This window comes from Rattus norvegicus, chromosome 16 (assembly GCF_036323735.1).
Source record: "Rattus norvegicus strain BN/NHsdMcwi chromosome 16, GRCr8, whole genome shotgun sequence".
Classification (NCBI taxonomy): domain Eukaryota; kingdom Metazoa; phylum Chordata; class Mammalia; order Rodentia; family Muridae; genus Rattus; species Rattus norvegicus.
In genome coordinates, this window is record NC_086034.1 from 72,703,472 (window position 1) to 72,717,996 (window position 14,525).

The 14,525-nt window shown below is 40.4% G+C and overlaps 1 protein-coding gene across 2 annotated transcripts in view; it reads left to right on the plus strand.

The window, feature by feature from the left end:
- Positions 1-14,525, plus strand: part of Hook3 (hook microtubule-tethering protein 3) — a 94,768-nt gene that overhangs the window by 46,543 nt on the left and 33,700 nt on the right. For both annotated transcript variants that reach the window (XM_039094555.2, NM_001136098.1), the window contains exons 7-13: positions 6,294-6,356; positions 7,553-7,636; positions 8,701-8,864; positions 10,267-10,407; positions 11,601-11,802; positions 13,169-13,279; positions 13,901-13,988. In XM_039094555.2, the coding sequence (XP_038950483.1) occupies positions 6,294-6,356; positions 7,553-7,636; positions 8,701-8,864; positions 10,267-10,407; positions 11,601-11,802; positions 13,169-13,279; positions 13,901-13,988 (853 nt within the window). The remainder of the gene's footprint in view (positions 1-6,293; positions 6,357-7,552; positions 7,637-8,700; positions 8,865-10,266; positions 10,408-11,600; positions 11,803-13,168; positions 13,280-13,900; positions 13,989-14,525) is intronic.

Consider the following 14,525-nt stretch of genomic DNA (forward strand, 5'->3'; position numbering starts at 1 on the left):
TACTGTGCTTGTTTGTTTTGTATTTCCATAGTGAATGGTAATAGCATCTTTTTATGCCTTTGTTGGATATTTCTGTTATATTTTTTAGAATAGCATCACTTGAAGTTTAGTGACTTGGGGGTTGAGGGTGGGGTGTGTCTGTGTGTGATATCAGAGATTAAACACAGATTCTAGAATATGCTCTACCATATCCCTTGGAGCTATATCCCAGCCCAAAGAAATATCTATTCAGGAGTAAGCAAAGATGATAGCAGCCTCCCAGGAGCAGAGCTCTGAGGAATCTGAAAGATCCCTGGAGGTGCCAAAGGATGAAGTGGCAGAAAAGGAGTCTACAGAGCCTCCAGTAGTTCCAGAGTAACTAAGAAAAAAAAGGCAAGTCTTATGGGAAGATGCTTTTCAAAAGTGGACACATGAACTTGGAAAGAGAAATGGCAAAACATCGTTATGAAGAATCTATACCTTTCCCTATCACTGCTCAGCCCACAGGCTGCAAGCACAAAGGTTATGCCCAATGAGCTGTGGGGCTGCTGTCCCCACGAGAGGGAGATGTGTGGTGTCTTGGAGCTCCTATAGAAACAGGTCAGTGCTGAGTAGAACCAGCCCTAGACCTGCAGGCTGGATCATCCAGCCTATGATGCTTCCCCTGCTGGGACAAAGTGTGAGCAAAGTGTGGAGTGTAGCCCACAGGCTACAAGTATGAAGGTCTAGTCCAGCAAGTGTTGAATGGCAGACAGGGAGGGCAGGAGGTGTGTGGCTGCCAGGATTTCACAGAACCTGCCTAGGACACCCTGCCTAGCTGCAACATCATCCTGACTCTGGGCAATGGCAGGCTATCCAAGACAAGTCTCAGCAATGGTCCACTACTTATGGTACTTCAGAAACCTTGAACCAGACCCATAGCTTGTTGCAGTGAATATTAGTATGTAAAGCCGTTTGGACAAAAATATATACTATGTGACACACTGCAGTTTCCGTGCCACTACAGTGAACCAGAAGTGAATAAGCGATGGAAAGGTGGGAAAGATGGAGGAGCAGAGCAGTGAGGGTACAGGAAGAGAGGGAGAACTAAGGATGCAGCTGTGGTAAGAGCAGATGTGAAAGAGGGCTGAGGTGGCCGGGGATATGTCCTTGCTGAGTAGGTCAGCAGGCTTGGGTACAGCAGCCTGGAGCTCATGCACATTCAGCCCCCAGACTGCTCAGCCCCATGATCACCCCAGTTCTGAGCAATGACAGGATGTCCACGATGAAGAACAGTCCACTTTCTGATTGGTCCTCTTCAAGACTTCTGTGGTCTGTGCTGCCCATGGAGGCCACTTTGGTATCCATGGTCTGCTGCCCCAGGCCTGAGGTTCATGTGGATGTCTATGGTCCTACAGGAGGAGCTGAGGGCTGTGTTGGTGTCCATAACCCAAGTTACTTTTCAAAGATCATGTGGATGTCCTTGGGCCATGCTGCCACCAAGGGCTGTGGCTGGATCTGTGGTCCTACTACTGCAGACAGGAGTTCTCTGCCATACGTCTCTCACAAAGTGAAGATAGCGAAGACCGGAGACCAAATAAGAGTTGTGAAACTAGCTACGCTTCCATTCACTACTGTGTCTGCTTCAGGAAAGCATCCTTTGAGATAACCGACTTTCCAAAGAAACCAGATGTTCCCACTTGAGCTAGTCAGTTGAACAGGACTTTGGGGAAGCTTGAAATAAACTAAATGAAGAAGAAGGTAGTGAGAGAGGCTTTGGATGGGAAGAATTTCCTGTGTGTAGCAGTAGAGAAGGAAAAAGGTGCTACAGGGTTTGTAGAGTTACAAAAATTCTTCGCTGGGACTGGGATTTTATGGAGTGCAGAGAGTTAATCAGGTTTGGGAAATAGAAAGGACTGAAAGGGGGCTGGAGAGCTCAGCGGTTAAGAGCACTTGCTGCTCTTCCACAGAACCCAGATTTCATTCCAAGCACCCACATAGTGGATCAAAACTGTCAATAACTATAGTCCCATGGAGATCCAACAGCCTTCTTCCAGCCTCTCTGTAAGCACCAGAAATGCATGGGGTGCATGGACAGACATGTAGACAAACACTCATATACATCAAATAATAACTAGTAGGGGAAGTCGAAGGAATCTAAAGAGGATAAAGAGGTTGTGACAGGAAACATTCTTTATATATTTAAGCAGCTTTAAAGTTTGGTGGAGATTAAAAACATTTATAGTAACACTATTTGTTGGGTTTGGTTTTATTACGGGGTTTTGGGATGTTGGTTTGTTGTTTTGTTTCCCCCTTACAGCACTTAACTAGTTAGGATATTCAGGCAGAAAATAGGTAGTTGGATTGATCTTTCATTGGGTTGATCTTGAATTAGGATTTTGCTACTTAGAAATACTGAGGTCATTAGAACATTGAAATCACTTAGAAGCAATAAGTTATGAAATTTAGGTTTAATAGAGAAGGTGGTTGGTTAAACAAATAATAGGACTAAGAATCGCTCAGGTTGTGGATCTTAAAAACCTGCATTCTGTCCCTACCACATAAACCAGGCTGGGTGGTATATACATGTCTGAAGTCAGGAAGAAGACACAAGATTAGAAGGTAACGTGGGAAAGCTTGAAGACATCATTTAAGCAAAATAAGCTAAAAAGAAATACCACATTTTCTCTCCTATGTGGACACTAAAAAATCAGGAGTCTAAGGTCACCCTTGGCTGCCAAGTGAATGTAAGGCAAGTCTGTGCTACATGAAACCCTCTTAACCAAAACCAAACAGAAACAGAACTTGAAAGAAAGGTTGCATCATTCTGGAAGGGAGTAAAGGGAGGGAAGGGAGGAGGACAAGCTAGAAGAAAGTATTAGTGCACTATTTATGGAAATAACACAGTGAAGCCCATCTGTATAATCCATGTGACAGTGATTATAATGTGTTGTCTCAGTATGAAGAGTGGATGTTAATCAGCTTGATTTAGCTATCCCACAATATGTATACCAAAACATGCTATATACCATAAATAATATCGTCTTTTTTAAATAAATAATTCTTTTTAAAGTAGTTAAAATTATCTTCAGGTCTTTAGGGATTTCAAGGTTAGTCTTGTCCATAAGAAACCATGTCTTACAAAAGAGGGTAGGGGAGAACACATACACACAAACAAGAACTATAAAATCCTAATGTAAGGAGAGAACGATCCAAAAGATGATGATAGTAACAGAAGAAAGCCAATTAAACTGTTAACTATGAAATGTACGAATAATGACCAAGAGACCTGGCAGTAAAAGGTAAAGTATGGTAAGACCTGTCTGGGAATTGGAGGGGCTGAGGAGCAGCTCTGCACGGAGCTGGATAAGAGTCCTGCAGTGAGAGAGGGGTGCAGTTAGAATATGATGTTTGGCTTTTCCTAAGCATCAGCCACTGTGTTGTGATAAAGGATGAAAATAGGAAAAAGAACCAACTGGTCACTTGTCCCTTCCTTTGAATTAGATGCCAAGCATCCTGAAGGCGCTGCTTGGCAAAGTTCCGGTACTTGGACAGTGGACTGGCCCTCTACTGCCCTTCATGAATACTCGCTGTACACCTTTCGCTATACCCATGCCTCTCCAAAGCTAGACCTGGGTAATAAAGCTAGTGAAAACAAGCATGAAACCAGCGAAAGTCCCTGGGAAAAACTTACGCAGAAAACTGAGTCTCTAAGAACTTATATTGAAATAAATATTCATATCACTAATGCATATTGCTAGTAAGCATGTGATAGAGGATTTGAGAAGAGTTATTACAGAAGGAAAATTTAGGGAAATTTTAGAAACTGACAAGCTATAATTGAATTGCTAGGCTTTAATGGTCAACCTTAGAAACAAGGAACTTGTATGAATAGGAAGAGATTTTGATCATGCAAGTTTATGACAAGGCTTGGTGCCTTCCTGAAGGCAAGAATAAGCAGATTTGGGAACCCTGATGTTCTCCTGTTCTTTACAGAGTTGTAATAAAGATAGGGGTCATATTGAAACAGTGGTTCAAGACAGAAACACAGGAGGCATCCTGGCACAGTGAACTGCCTGCTTCCTGAACAGACTTGTCCAACCAGAACTTTACTGATCGACTGCCCTGGCTTAAGTATAGGGGCTAAGCAGTATTTTAAGAATCAAAGAAAAAGGATGGTGGTCTTATGCCAAATATAAAAGAAATATAGAGGAAGGAAAGGGAGAATTAAATAAGGGTTAAAGTTTGAACTTCTGTAGAAAGTCAACTTTGATGTACTAGGTAGTAGGAACTAACTTTTACTTATTAATCTTATGCTAAACTTCAACAGAATCAAACTCAAATAGAGTCGTCCTGTCTAACATTTCTGTGACCACAAGACTTTACAACACCAATTTTAAAGAAGATACTGAGTTTAAAGAAAATTGATTTTATCAAAATGTTAATTTTTAGTTCTTATAAAATTCCTGCTTGCTGGATTTGTTCCTCTTTCAGTATTCGTAAGTAATTAAGGAAGACTTTAAAAGAAAATGTATTTTGAAAAACTGTGTAATCAATGCATAAAATTTCTGAGGAAATGACTATATGTATAGATAAAGCTTGAAAGAGACAGAAGTTGTCAAGAGTAGGAAAAGCCATACAGAGATGTGCTTCCTCTCTGTCCCATCTCTCCTGAGGTGAACGGCATCGCATGTCTGATTCTTCCTTCCCTTCATAGCTCTTGCATCCACCATTCTCCAGACCCTGCCTCTCAGCCGAGGCTGGTCCCCTGCACCCTTGCTAATTGTATCATATATTATTGTATTTCCCCATTTTACTTGGACTCCTCCTGGGCCATGGCTAGTGTACATTGCTAATTCCCACATATCTCAAAATTTTCAAATTATTGTTTTTGGTGATCAAATAGCTTTTATATTATTTGGAATTTTCTTCTACATGGGTACAACTTTTTATTACTCAAAAAGTGTCTCGTAAATTTTAATATTCTCAATAGAGTGGTAGCTGAAGATCATTCTTCAAAAGACCTCTCAGTGTAGCATCTTCAGATTTCTAATTGTCCTTCCCTCTGTCCTCCACACAGAATGTAATGACTGGGACAGCTCTTATGAGTCAGTCGAGTCTGTTCCGTACTGCTTTTTTTTTTCTTCTTCTCCTTTTTTCTTTTTTCTTTTTTTTTTTTTTTTTTTTTTTCGGAGTTGGGGACTGAACCCAGGGCCTTGCGCTTGCTAGGCAAGCGCTCTACCACTGAGCTAAATCCCCAACCCCTTCCGCACTGCTTTTATGACGAGAATTCTGTGCCCTTGTTTCCCAACCTCTCTCTCACTCTTTGAGACTAAGATACATGGGGAGGGTACATGCACTGTCATTAATTTGGGGTAACAGTGATGTGCATGCTTGTTTCTTTTTAAAAGTTTAACACACAAAGTAATGGGTTTCATGATGTCATTTTCATAAAAGGACCTTTATTTTCCAGTTTGCTGCTGCTGCTGGGATTCCATTTGTGGCCCTGGGTCCTGCACAGGCCCAGCAAGCACTGGGCCACTGAGGCATCTGGCCTCGCATCTCAGTCTTTTTTTTTTTTTTAAATATTTATTTATTTATTATATATGACTACAGTGTAGCTGTCTTCAGACCCCCCAGAAGAGGGCATCAGATCTCATTACAGATGGTTGTAAACCACCATGTGGTTGCTGGGAATTGAACTCAGGACCTCTGGAAGAGCAGTCAGTGCTCTTAACCACTGAACCATCTCTCCAGCCCACATCTCAATCTTAGTATTTGATGGTTTTGTACATGCAAACAGTTTGATCCTTTTGACAGCCCCCTCCACCCGTCCTTCTTTCTTATTCTCCTCCCACTGAACTCTCTCCCAACAATTCCTGGTCCTATTTTCAAATGTTGTTTGAGTTTTGTTGCTGTGGCTGTTTTACGATCCACTGAGTTTAATTAGGATGCTTGCCGAGCATGGGCAGCTTAGCAGTGGCACACCATGAGGACAGTGACTTCCGTACATGGTTATCTAAAATGAAAGAAGTCCTTGCTGTTGCTCTTATTACTGAAAAGTCACTGCATTAAATGTCTGGCCACTCTCTTGGCAATGATAAGAGTAAGTCATGCTTGACACAGCTGGGCTCTCAGTGAAAACAAGCACTGAAATTCAGATGTCTGATTACTTGGAATGAAAACCAGTCAGAAAAATTAATTAACGAAAACAATTGCTTGCTTTTGTGTTTTAATTTGTTGTTGTTTTAGTCATTCCTGTAGGCTTATATTTTTTATATTACCTAGAATATATTTTTGCCTCATAGTTATAATCATTTAAATCTTAATTTCAGCTAATGAGTAAAGAGTCTCCCGTCTCTGCTGGAAATGATGCCTATGTTGATCTCGATCGCCAGGTATATAGTTATAGTCTTTATTCATGCATGATTGACACAGATAAATTTCAGATATCAGTGAGAAAATGCAGTTGAAATTGCTAATGGAATACATTGATTAAAAAATTTTAGCCTAAATTTAAGAACTTTAGCTCATTTGTTAACTGATATTATACATTATAATTAAGTTTGACCTTTGTATTAAAAGTCATCCTGCATGGACCAGTGAGATGTCTCAGGAGGTAAGGGCACTTAGGCAAGCTTGATAAACTGAGCTTAATGCCCAGGGACCACGTGGCAAAAGGAAAGAGCACAGCACATCAAATTGTCCTCTGACTGACACATGATGCATGCATAATCCAGTGAGCACATGCACACACAGACACACAGACACACAGAAAGAGACAGAAAGATATGAGTTAATGTGATACTGTATTACCTACTTTAAGACAAAATCATTTAATATCAGTAATTCCTGTCTGCTAGTCATGAATTTCTTCCTGTTCTGTAAGTTGCTGTGTGGACCAGGCTGGCCTCAAACCCACAGAGATAGCCTGACTCTGACTTTAAAGGATTGGGATTACAGGCGTGTGCAACCAACCACACATGACTGGAAACAACTATATTTGAAAAGGAACTTGGCTATGTATTTTTTAAGAATTAAACACTGTTACAGTCAGTTTTTAGTTTCCATCATCTACATGGGCAGAAGTCTGTGTACCTTTTGCTTTCTCTTATTTGAGGCTTAGGGTTTTTTAAATGTTATATTAGAAAGTCCTTGGACATAATATAACTTTAATCCAAACTATAATTTGCCTTTCCTTTTGTGGTGTTGTTTCTTTGCTGTTGTAGGTACATTTATGTTTTTATATATTAAACAAAAGTTTATATATGTGAAATAAAAAGACAAACTTTATTTTATTCAGTGTTTTTATAATTTGCCAACTTAGAATTTGTTAATGGAATATGAATTTGAGACCAGTCTGGTGAATGTAGGGAATTCGAGGCTAACCAGAGCTACATAATGAGACCCTGTCTTAAGAAAAAGCTCTCTCCTTGCCAAAGGCGTGCTTATTTTCAGTCTTTACTAGTAATGTTCTTAATTTCCTCTACATTACCTCCCAAGAAATAAAAATGTTTTAATTCTGTGTTACACCTATGTAATGTCTTCATTTTTGTATGAAATATTTCTTATGCTTATTTTTGTTTCTAACTAGTTGAAGAAAACTACAGAAGAACTAAATGAAGCTTTGTCAGCGAAGGAAGAAATTGCTCAAAGGTGCCATGAATTGGATATGCAGGTAAGAGCTCCTCTGTGTTGTGCACCACCACAAATACCATCAAATATATTACGGGATTATCATATGCTTCACTTTCACTGCAATGTAACCCTAATTACAAAAAAAGAGAGAAAAACAAGCAAATAGTGTTCTGATTTAGAAAGTATACTATCTGTATTTAATTTAACTAAACTCATTATAAATGAATATTAAAAATCCAGAAGCAAAAAAGAGAAGGAATTTCAGTGCCTGAGTCTCATTCGTGCCAGTGAATTTGCTTTCCTACTTTCAGTGGGGGTGGGAGTCTTTCTAACTTGTGTGTATTGCCAGGCACTGGGTGGCATCCTTTACCAGTGCCTGCAGCAGCTGGAGAAAAGTGCTGACTGTCCTGCTGTTCTGCCACTGCTCACCTTAGTCCTGTGAGACAGGGTCTCTCACAGACTGGAAGCCCACAGTTTTGGCTAAGCAAGCTCCAGGTTCTACCTGTGACGGCCCCTCAACACTGGAACTGTAAGCGTGCATGGCTGGCTGGCTTTTTCTGCGGGTTCTGCAGATCAGTGTCTTACGAAGTGTTTGAAGTAGTTGTATTCTTACCACAAGTATCTGAGACTTCGTGTTCATCTTTGCCAGTATCTTTTTAAAGTTTACCCACTGTCACGAGACTTGCTAATTTTGTGGCTTGAATTTGCATTTTCGTGGTGACTGTTGACTATTGTCTTTCCATGTGCTTACTTACAATCATTGGTGAAGGCTCTTTTCAAATATGAAGTAAATCCACCTGTCATCCCAGCTTCTTGGGAGGCTTATGCAGGAAGATCATTTTTTAAAGTCTTATTCTTAGATATTGGTTTGCGTGCATAACATTCAAAATAATGTAGATGTTTTCAGTAGAGTGGTTGTCAATATGAGGTGGCATTCAGCAGTCAGAGGCAGGCACATCTGCAGCAGACAAAGGCTGGTCTGGTCTGCATAGTGAGTTCTAGGCCAGCCAGGGCTACATAGTAAGAACCTGTCCCAGTAGACAGATTCATAATGGTAATTCACAAGAATTCGAGTTGAATAACCAACAGTCCTAATTCCAACAGGTTGCAGCACTGCAAGAGGAGAAGAGTAGTTTATTGGCAGAAAATCAGATATTAATGGAACGACTCAATCAATCTGATTCTATAGAAGATCCCAATAGTCCAGCAGGAAGAAGACATTTGCAACTTCAGACCCAGTTAGAACAGCTGCAAGAAGAAACATTCAGGTAAAAGGCCACTCCTTACAACCTAGTTTTAAAATTCGAAACAGTTGTTTAAAGCTAGTAATAGAGGGTGCCAGGATGGCTCGAACAGTAAAGGAACTTGCCGCTAAGCCTGACTCCCTAAGTTCACTCCCAGAACCTGCACGCGCTCACACGCACATGCACTCACACACGCACACACTCACATACATGCACACAGGCAAGGATAGCGTTTTAGGACCCATGGGTAACTATAGACCCAGGTGCTGTATAATAAAAAGTTCCCCAAAGTCTTCTCACAGGTCATGAAATGTCTTCACATCTAGGAAATCCCATCAGAGCTATATACTCTGAAGGCACAAATGTCTCAGCTGGAAAATAAGTGAGTGAAGGGGCAGAGTGGGTGGGGGGTATGGGGGGAGCACTCTTTCTGCATCCCCACAGGGGTCCTATTAGGACCTCCCAGGAGCTGTGGAAAGCAACCGCAGACAAGAACATTGAGAGAAAGGCGAGAAGGATGCTAGTGAGTAAAAAGCTGAACTAGTCAGAAAATAGAGAGATGGTGTAGTACTCCAGAGCACTGTCAGTTTCCACAGAGGACCTGTGTTTGATTGCCTGCACCCACATGTCACCTCACAGTCATCTATAACGTCAGGCAAAGCACCCATACTTATAAAATTATATTTTTAATTTTAGATAAAAATAAAAGAAAATGTGAAATTGAGCCCCCCCATCTTAAATAATTTTTAGTAAAATACTAGAGCAGATAAAGTTGGATTTCAGTTTCAACATTTTTGTCACCTACCAACATGGGTTCCAGAAAAAGTAAAAAACTTAGATGTTAAATTTTAAACCATTAAAAATACTGTCAGAAAATGGAGGATTAAAAGACAGTAATGTCAAATGTTTACTAAAGGCAAAAACTATGAAGTAAAAAATTCCACTGAATTATATAAAATTTACTACTCTTCATTAAGTAATTATATAAGAAAAATTGAAAGTAAGTAGTCTTCTACGCGGAATACTTTGGACCAGAGACAGAAAGGACCTAGTAACTCAAAAGTTGTATACAAAGTAAACAAACCTTTTAATTAGATACGGAAATAGTATTAAACCATGTTTGAGAGACTAGGTAATAGGCACCAAAAATGTTGACATTCATTTATGTGGATCTAAATGCAGCATTTCTTGATATATATTCTTAGTTAAAAATTTGGAAACCATTACTCTTGTCTCGTGTTGTGAGAACTTTGTGCATCAGTTAAACCTGTTTTCATGACATAGGACTTGGGTAGGGTGTAGCCTACAGAAGTGAGATGTGTTCAGGAGTGGATTCACATGCTTTTTCTTTCCGTTTTCTTTTATTCTTCATAAAGACAATTGTGGGACACTTAATAGTGCATTTTATCTATTTCGTTTGTCGCAGACTAGAAGCAGCCAAAGACGATTATCGAATACGCTGTGAGGAGTTAGAAAAGGAAATCTCTGAGCTTCGGCAACAGAACGATGAACTAACCACTTTGGCCGATGAGGCTCAGTCTCTAAAGGATGAAATAGATGTTCTCAGGTACAGTTTGACTCACTGCCACTCCCCGCACACAGATGCAGACACAGAGCTCCGTCTCACAGGTCAAAGACTCGTCGTCTTCTGAGCACACATGCATGCTTACATATAAAGTGCAAATGAATAACTGAATAGCTTTATAAGCAGTCAATTGATATGGCAAACAAGTATGAAATAAATGTTAGCTTCTTGTGGCAGTCACCCCCCGGTGTCCTTCCTGCTGCTCTTCTTCAGTCACGAGCCCTCCCAACCCTTGGTCCTTGTCTTAAAGACTGGCTTCATTTCTTCACTGGTAATTTCTCCTTCCTTTCACATGTTCTCCATGTAGGTACCTTACTGCTCACCATTCTGTTTCTTTCACGATCTCATCCTCTTGGGATCCCCTTTTGTTTTAAGAATACTAAACTGTGCAGAGAAACTCACATACTACTGTAATTTCGTGCTATTACAAATGGGGGATGCTTTCTCTTACCCCTGGGCTACTCACTAGTCCATAGCCATGCCTTCCATTTCTCTCAGAGCTGTTAAATGTTTTTATAATTCTTCTCATCTCTCTGCTACCCACCACACCCCAGTGCGTACGTCTTCCTCCTAGAGTACTGTTAACTCTCCACGTCTCCTTGTACTCACACCCATCCTTTTTCTTTTTCTTCCATTACCAAGACCTTTGCTGACATTCTCAAGCATTCTTGCCTAATAGGCACTGTGCTATGTCTAGTATTTATTTCTCTTGAATTTTACACACACACACACACACACACACACACACACACACACACACACACACACACACAGACAGAAACAGAGAGATCTTTAAAACTTTTTAAAAGATTACAAAAGTTAAAATGTTAGTCTCCTCAGTGCCCTAAAATTTGTTAACTGCGACCTCCATTTCTCTGGGTGTAATAATAACAGTAGTTGCAAATCATTTGAACATTCCACACTTTATTTTACTTTCCTGCTAAATGTGATTTTGCTGGTTACCCTCCTGTTCACTTTCCTTACATTTTGGCATTCTTAATGACAAATTTTTCTGTAATTTAGGTTATGATTTCTTTCTTAATCTAAAAAAACTTAGATTCTCTTTAGGTTTTGTGATTTAATGTTTGTTAAGTCTTGGTATTGTCTACTATTTTAACATTGTCTGAAAAGCTGTACAGCTGTGGGTGTTTCTGACTAACTTGTCATCATTTTAGACACTCTTCTGATAAAGTATCTAAACTAGAAGGTCAGGTCGAATCTTATAAAAAGAAGCTGGAAGACCTTGGAGATTTGAGACGGCAGGTTAAACTCCTAGAAGAGAAGAATACGATGTACATGCAGAACACTGTCAGCCTGGAGGAGGAACTGAGGAAAGCTAATGCCGCCCGTGGTCAGCTCGAGACGTACAAGAGACAGGTAAGAGAAAGAGGCAGGACGCTGCCTGGCGCTGCCTGGCCAGGGCTGTGCTGTAGTTCCAACTTTTAAATTACCAATCCCTTCTAGGCTATCAGTCAAATCAAGTGAACATGCTACCAAGGTTTGTTTTTGTGATTTGCCTTAGTCACTGTGAAGAAACATCAAGACCAAGGCAACTCTCACAAAAGAAAACACTCAATTGGGGGATTGCTTGCATATCAGAGGCTTAGTCCATGGAGCATGGTGACACACAGGCAGGCATGAGGCCTGGTTCTGGAGAAGTAGCTGAGAATTCTACAGCCTGACCTGCGGGCAGCAGGAAGAGAGAGTGACAAGGGGCCTGGCTTGAGCTTCTGAAACCTTAACGCCCACCAGTGACACACTTTCTCCTACAAATCCACGTCTCTCAATCCTGATTTTTCAGAAGTCCTCCTTGATGACTAAGCACTCAAATATCTGTGCTGTAGAGGACATTGTTATCCCCCACCATAAGATTCTTAGCTGTTTTTATATTGATTTCAGTTTTATTGCATTTTATTTATTTGGTTGCAGGGGGCATAGGTGTACCTCAACATGCATGTGGAGGTCATAGGACAACCTGCAGGAATCTGCTCCCTCCTGTCACCGAGACAGTGTCACCCTGTATCCCTAGTGTGTCTGGAATTTAGCAGACCTGCTTACTGCTGATTAAAGTGCTTAATCTCTTAAATGCTAGGATTAACAGTCCTAGCACTTACTTTCTAACAGCCCTACGCAGGCTGCTTGGTTTTTTTCTCCTTATTCTCCCTTTGCACAGCCAGGCTTTCTAATAAACTCTCGATTCCTGTTCAGCTCAAAGCGCTTGGTTCCCCTTATTGGTACCTCATTACCCACAGTTTCTGCGTGAACCTCCCACTGTGCTTTTAGCCCCTTCTAAGAATGGCTATGGGACTGAGTGTTACCCTCACTGGTGTTTCTTCCTATCTTTCTTTCCTGCTTCTGTCCCTCTCATTCTTGTGAGAAATGAAAGCCCCTGTGGATTCTCTGATAATTGTTACTATTTTCTAGGTGACTCTAGGAGCCTGTTTTACCTAGACAGATTTTATTTCCTAATTCTCTCCCTTTTATTAGAATGATGGATTATATAAATTTATTCAAGTATGGTGAGAATAGGGTTTCCATAAACCTGTAGAAGAAAATGATGTATTTTTCTGAAATTTGTTTTGTTAAGATTGGAGGGGGGCATGTTGGGCATTGAGCCTAGGGCTTCGTACACTAACAAGCATATGTTCTATTGTTGAGCTACATTCCACCACCTTGATCATAATTTCTAATGTTTCAAATTATAAAATTGAGATTTTTATGTCATTTTTATATTTTGTATCAGGTTGTAGAACTGCAAAATAGATTATCTGACGAATCAAAGAAAGCAGATAAGTTAGATTTTGAATATAAGCGGCTAAAGGAAAAAGTTGATGGTCTTCAGAAAGAAAAGGATGTAAGTATGGAATAGGCATTCTGTTTTTAAGAAGTGTAAAAGTTAAGACTGGAATTTAATTCATTTTTTTACTACATTAATTCCTTTTTTAAATGGACTGTTCTTTTAAATCACACTTTCCCCTTTTTCCCAAGAAGTAAAGATTCAAGGAATACTTTTAGTCCAGTTCTCATTTCTTTAATATACAATTGTTTTTGTCATTACCCACCTTACATCTTCTTACTCTTGCCTTTCATGTGCGTGGCCCTTCTGTTTCCTGTGTAATTAGCATGGAGGATACGGTTCCACCATTACTTAGCACATTTTACTTTTCACAGCCTGAGTATTTAGTCTTCATCCCAAATCTTTGTTTAATGGTAAGAATGTTAAGAAAATGGTAAAGGACAAACTAGACAGCTTTGTGTTTCATACTTAAGCATGAATAGTGTGTTGCCTTGCAATAAGATATCTGGTATCGTCAAGGACACCAGTCATTTTCATCTGTTTCTAGTCCCACGATCTCTCCATAGAAGATGGAAACTCGGTTAGCCCTGTCCACCATCATTTATCTTCTCCCTGGGTAAGGCCTAGGCTACTGCTGAACGACGTCGTAGAGCTGACTCTGCTTTTATCTTCCTTCAGAGGTTACGAACGGAAAGGGATTCTCTGAAGGAAACCATTGAAGAGCTGCGTTGTGTGCAGGCTCAGGAGGGGCAGCTCACCACTCAAGGTAAGAATCTCTGTAACCAAGGAGACAGTTCTGTCCTCAGTGAGAGTGTAGGGTTCACTTTACATGACTGTAAAAGCAGATGAAAGTGAAAATTTGATAAAACAAAATAAATTAAGATTTTCCAACTGTTCACCAACATCCTAATAGGCTGTGCTTGGGGGATTGAGTTTACTTAGCATCTTTAAACTAATTTTGTAATCTCCTGAGTTTTATAAGTCAAAATCATCTGTGAGCCTGGATACTTGTTTTCTGAAAACTCTCATGGCTTCTTTAAAAGTGTATCAACCTTTCCAAGTCAGTGATTTCTGCAAAAAATAGAATGAATTTTAAATCATATGGTGCTTACACCTGGGGCTGGAGAGGCTTCTCGGCTAAGAGCACTGGCTGCTCTTGAGAGGACCTTAGTTCCCAGCACCCACATGGCAGCCCGTAACTGTCTGAGTCCAGTCCCAGGGGATCCGCAGTCATCTCTGGCTTCTGCAGCACTGCAAGCACATGGTGCACTTGACATGTGAAAGCAAAACACTTATAAACGTA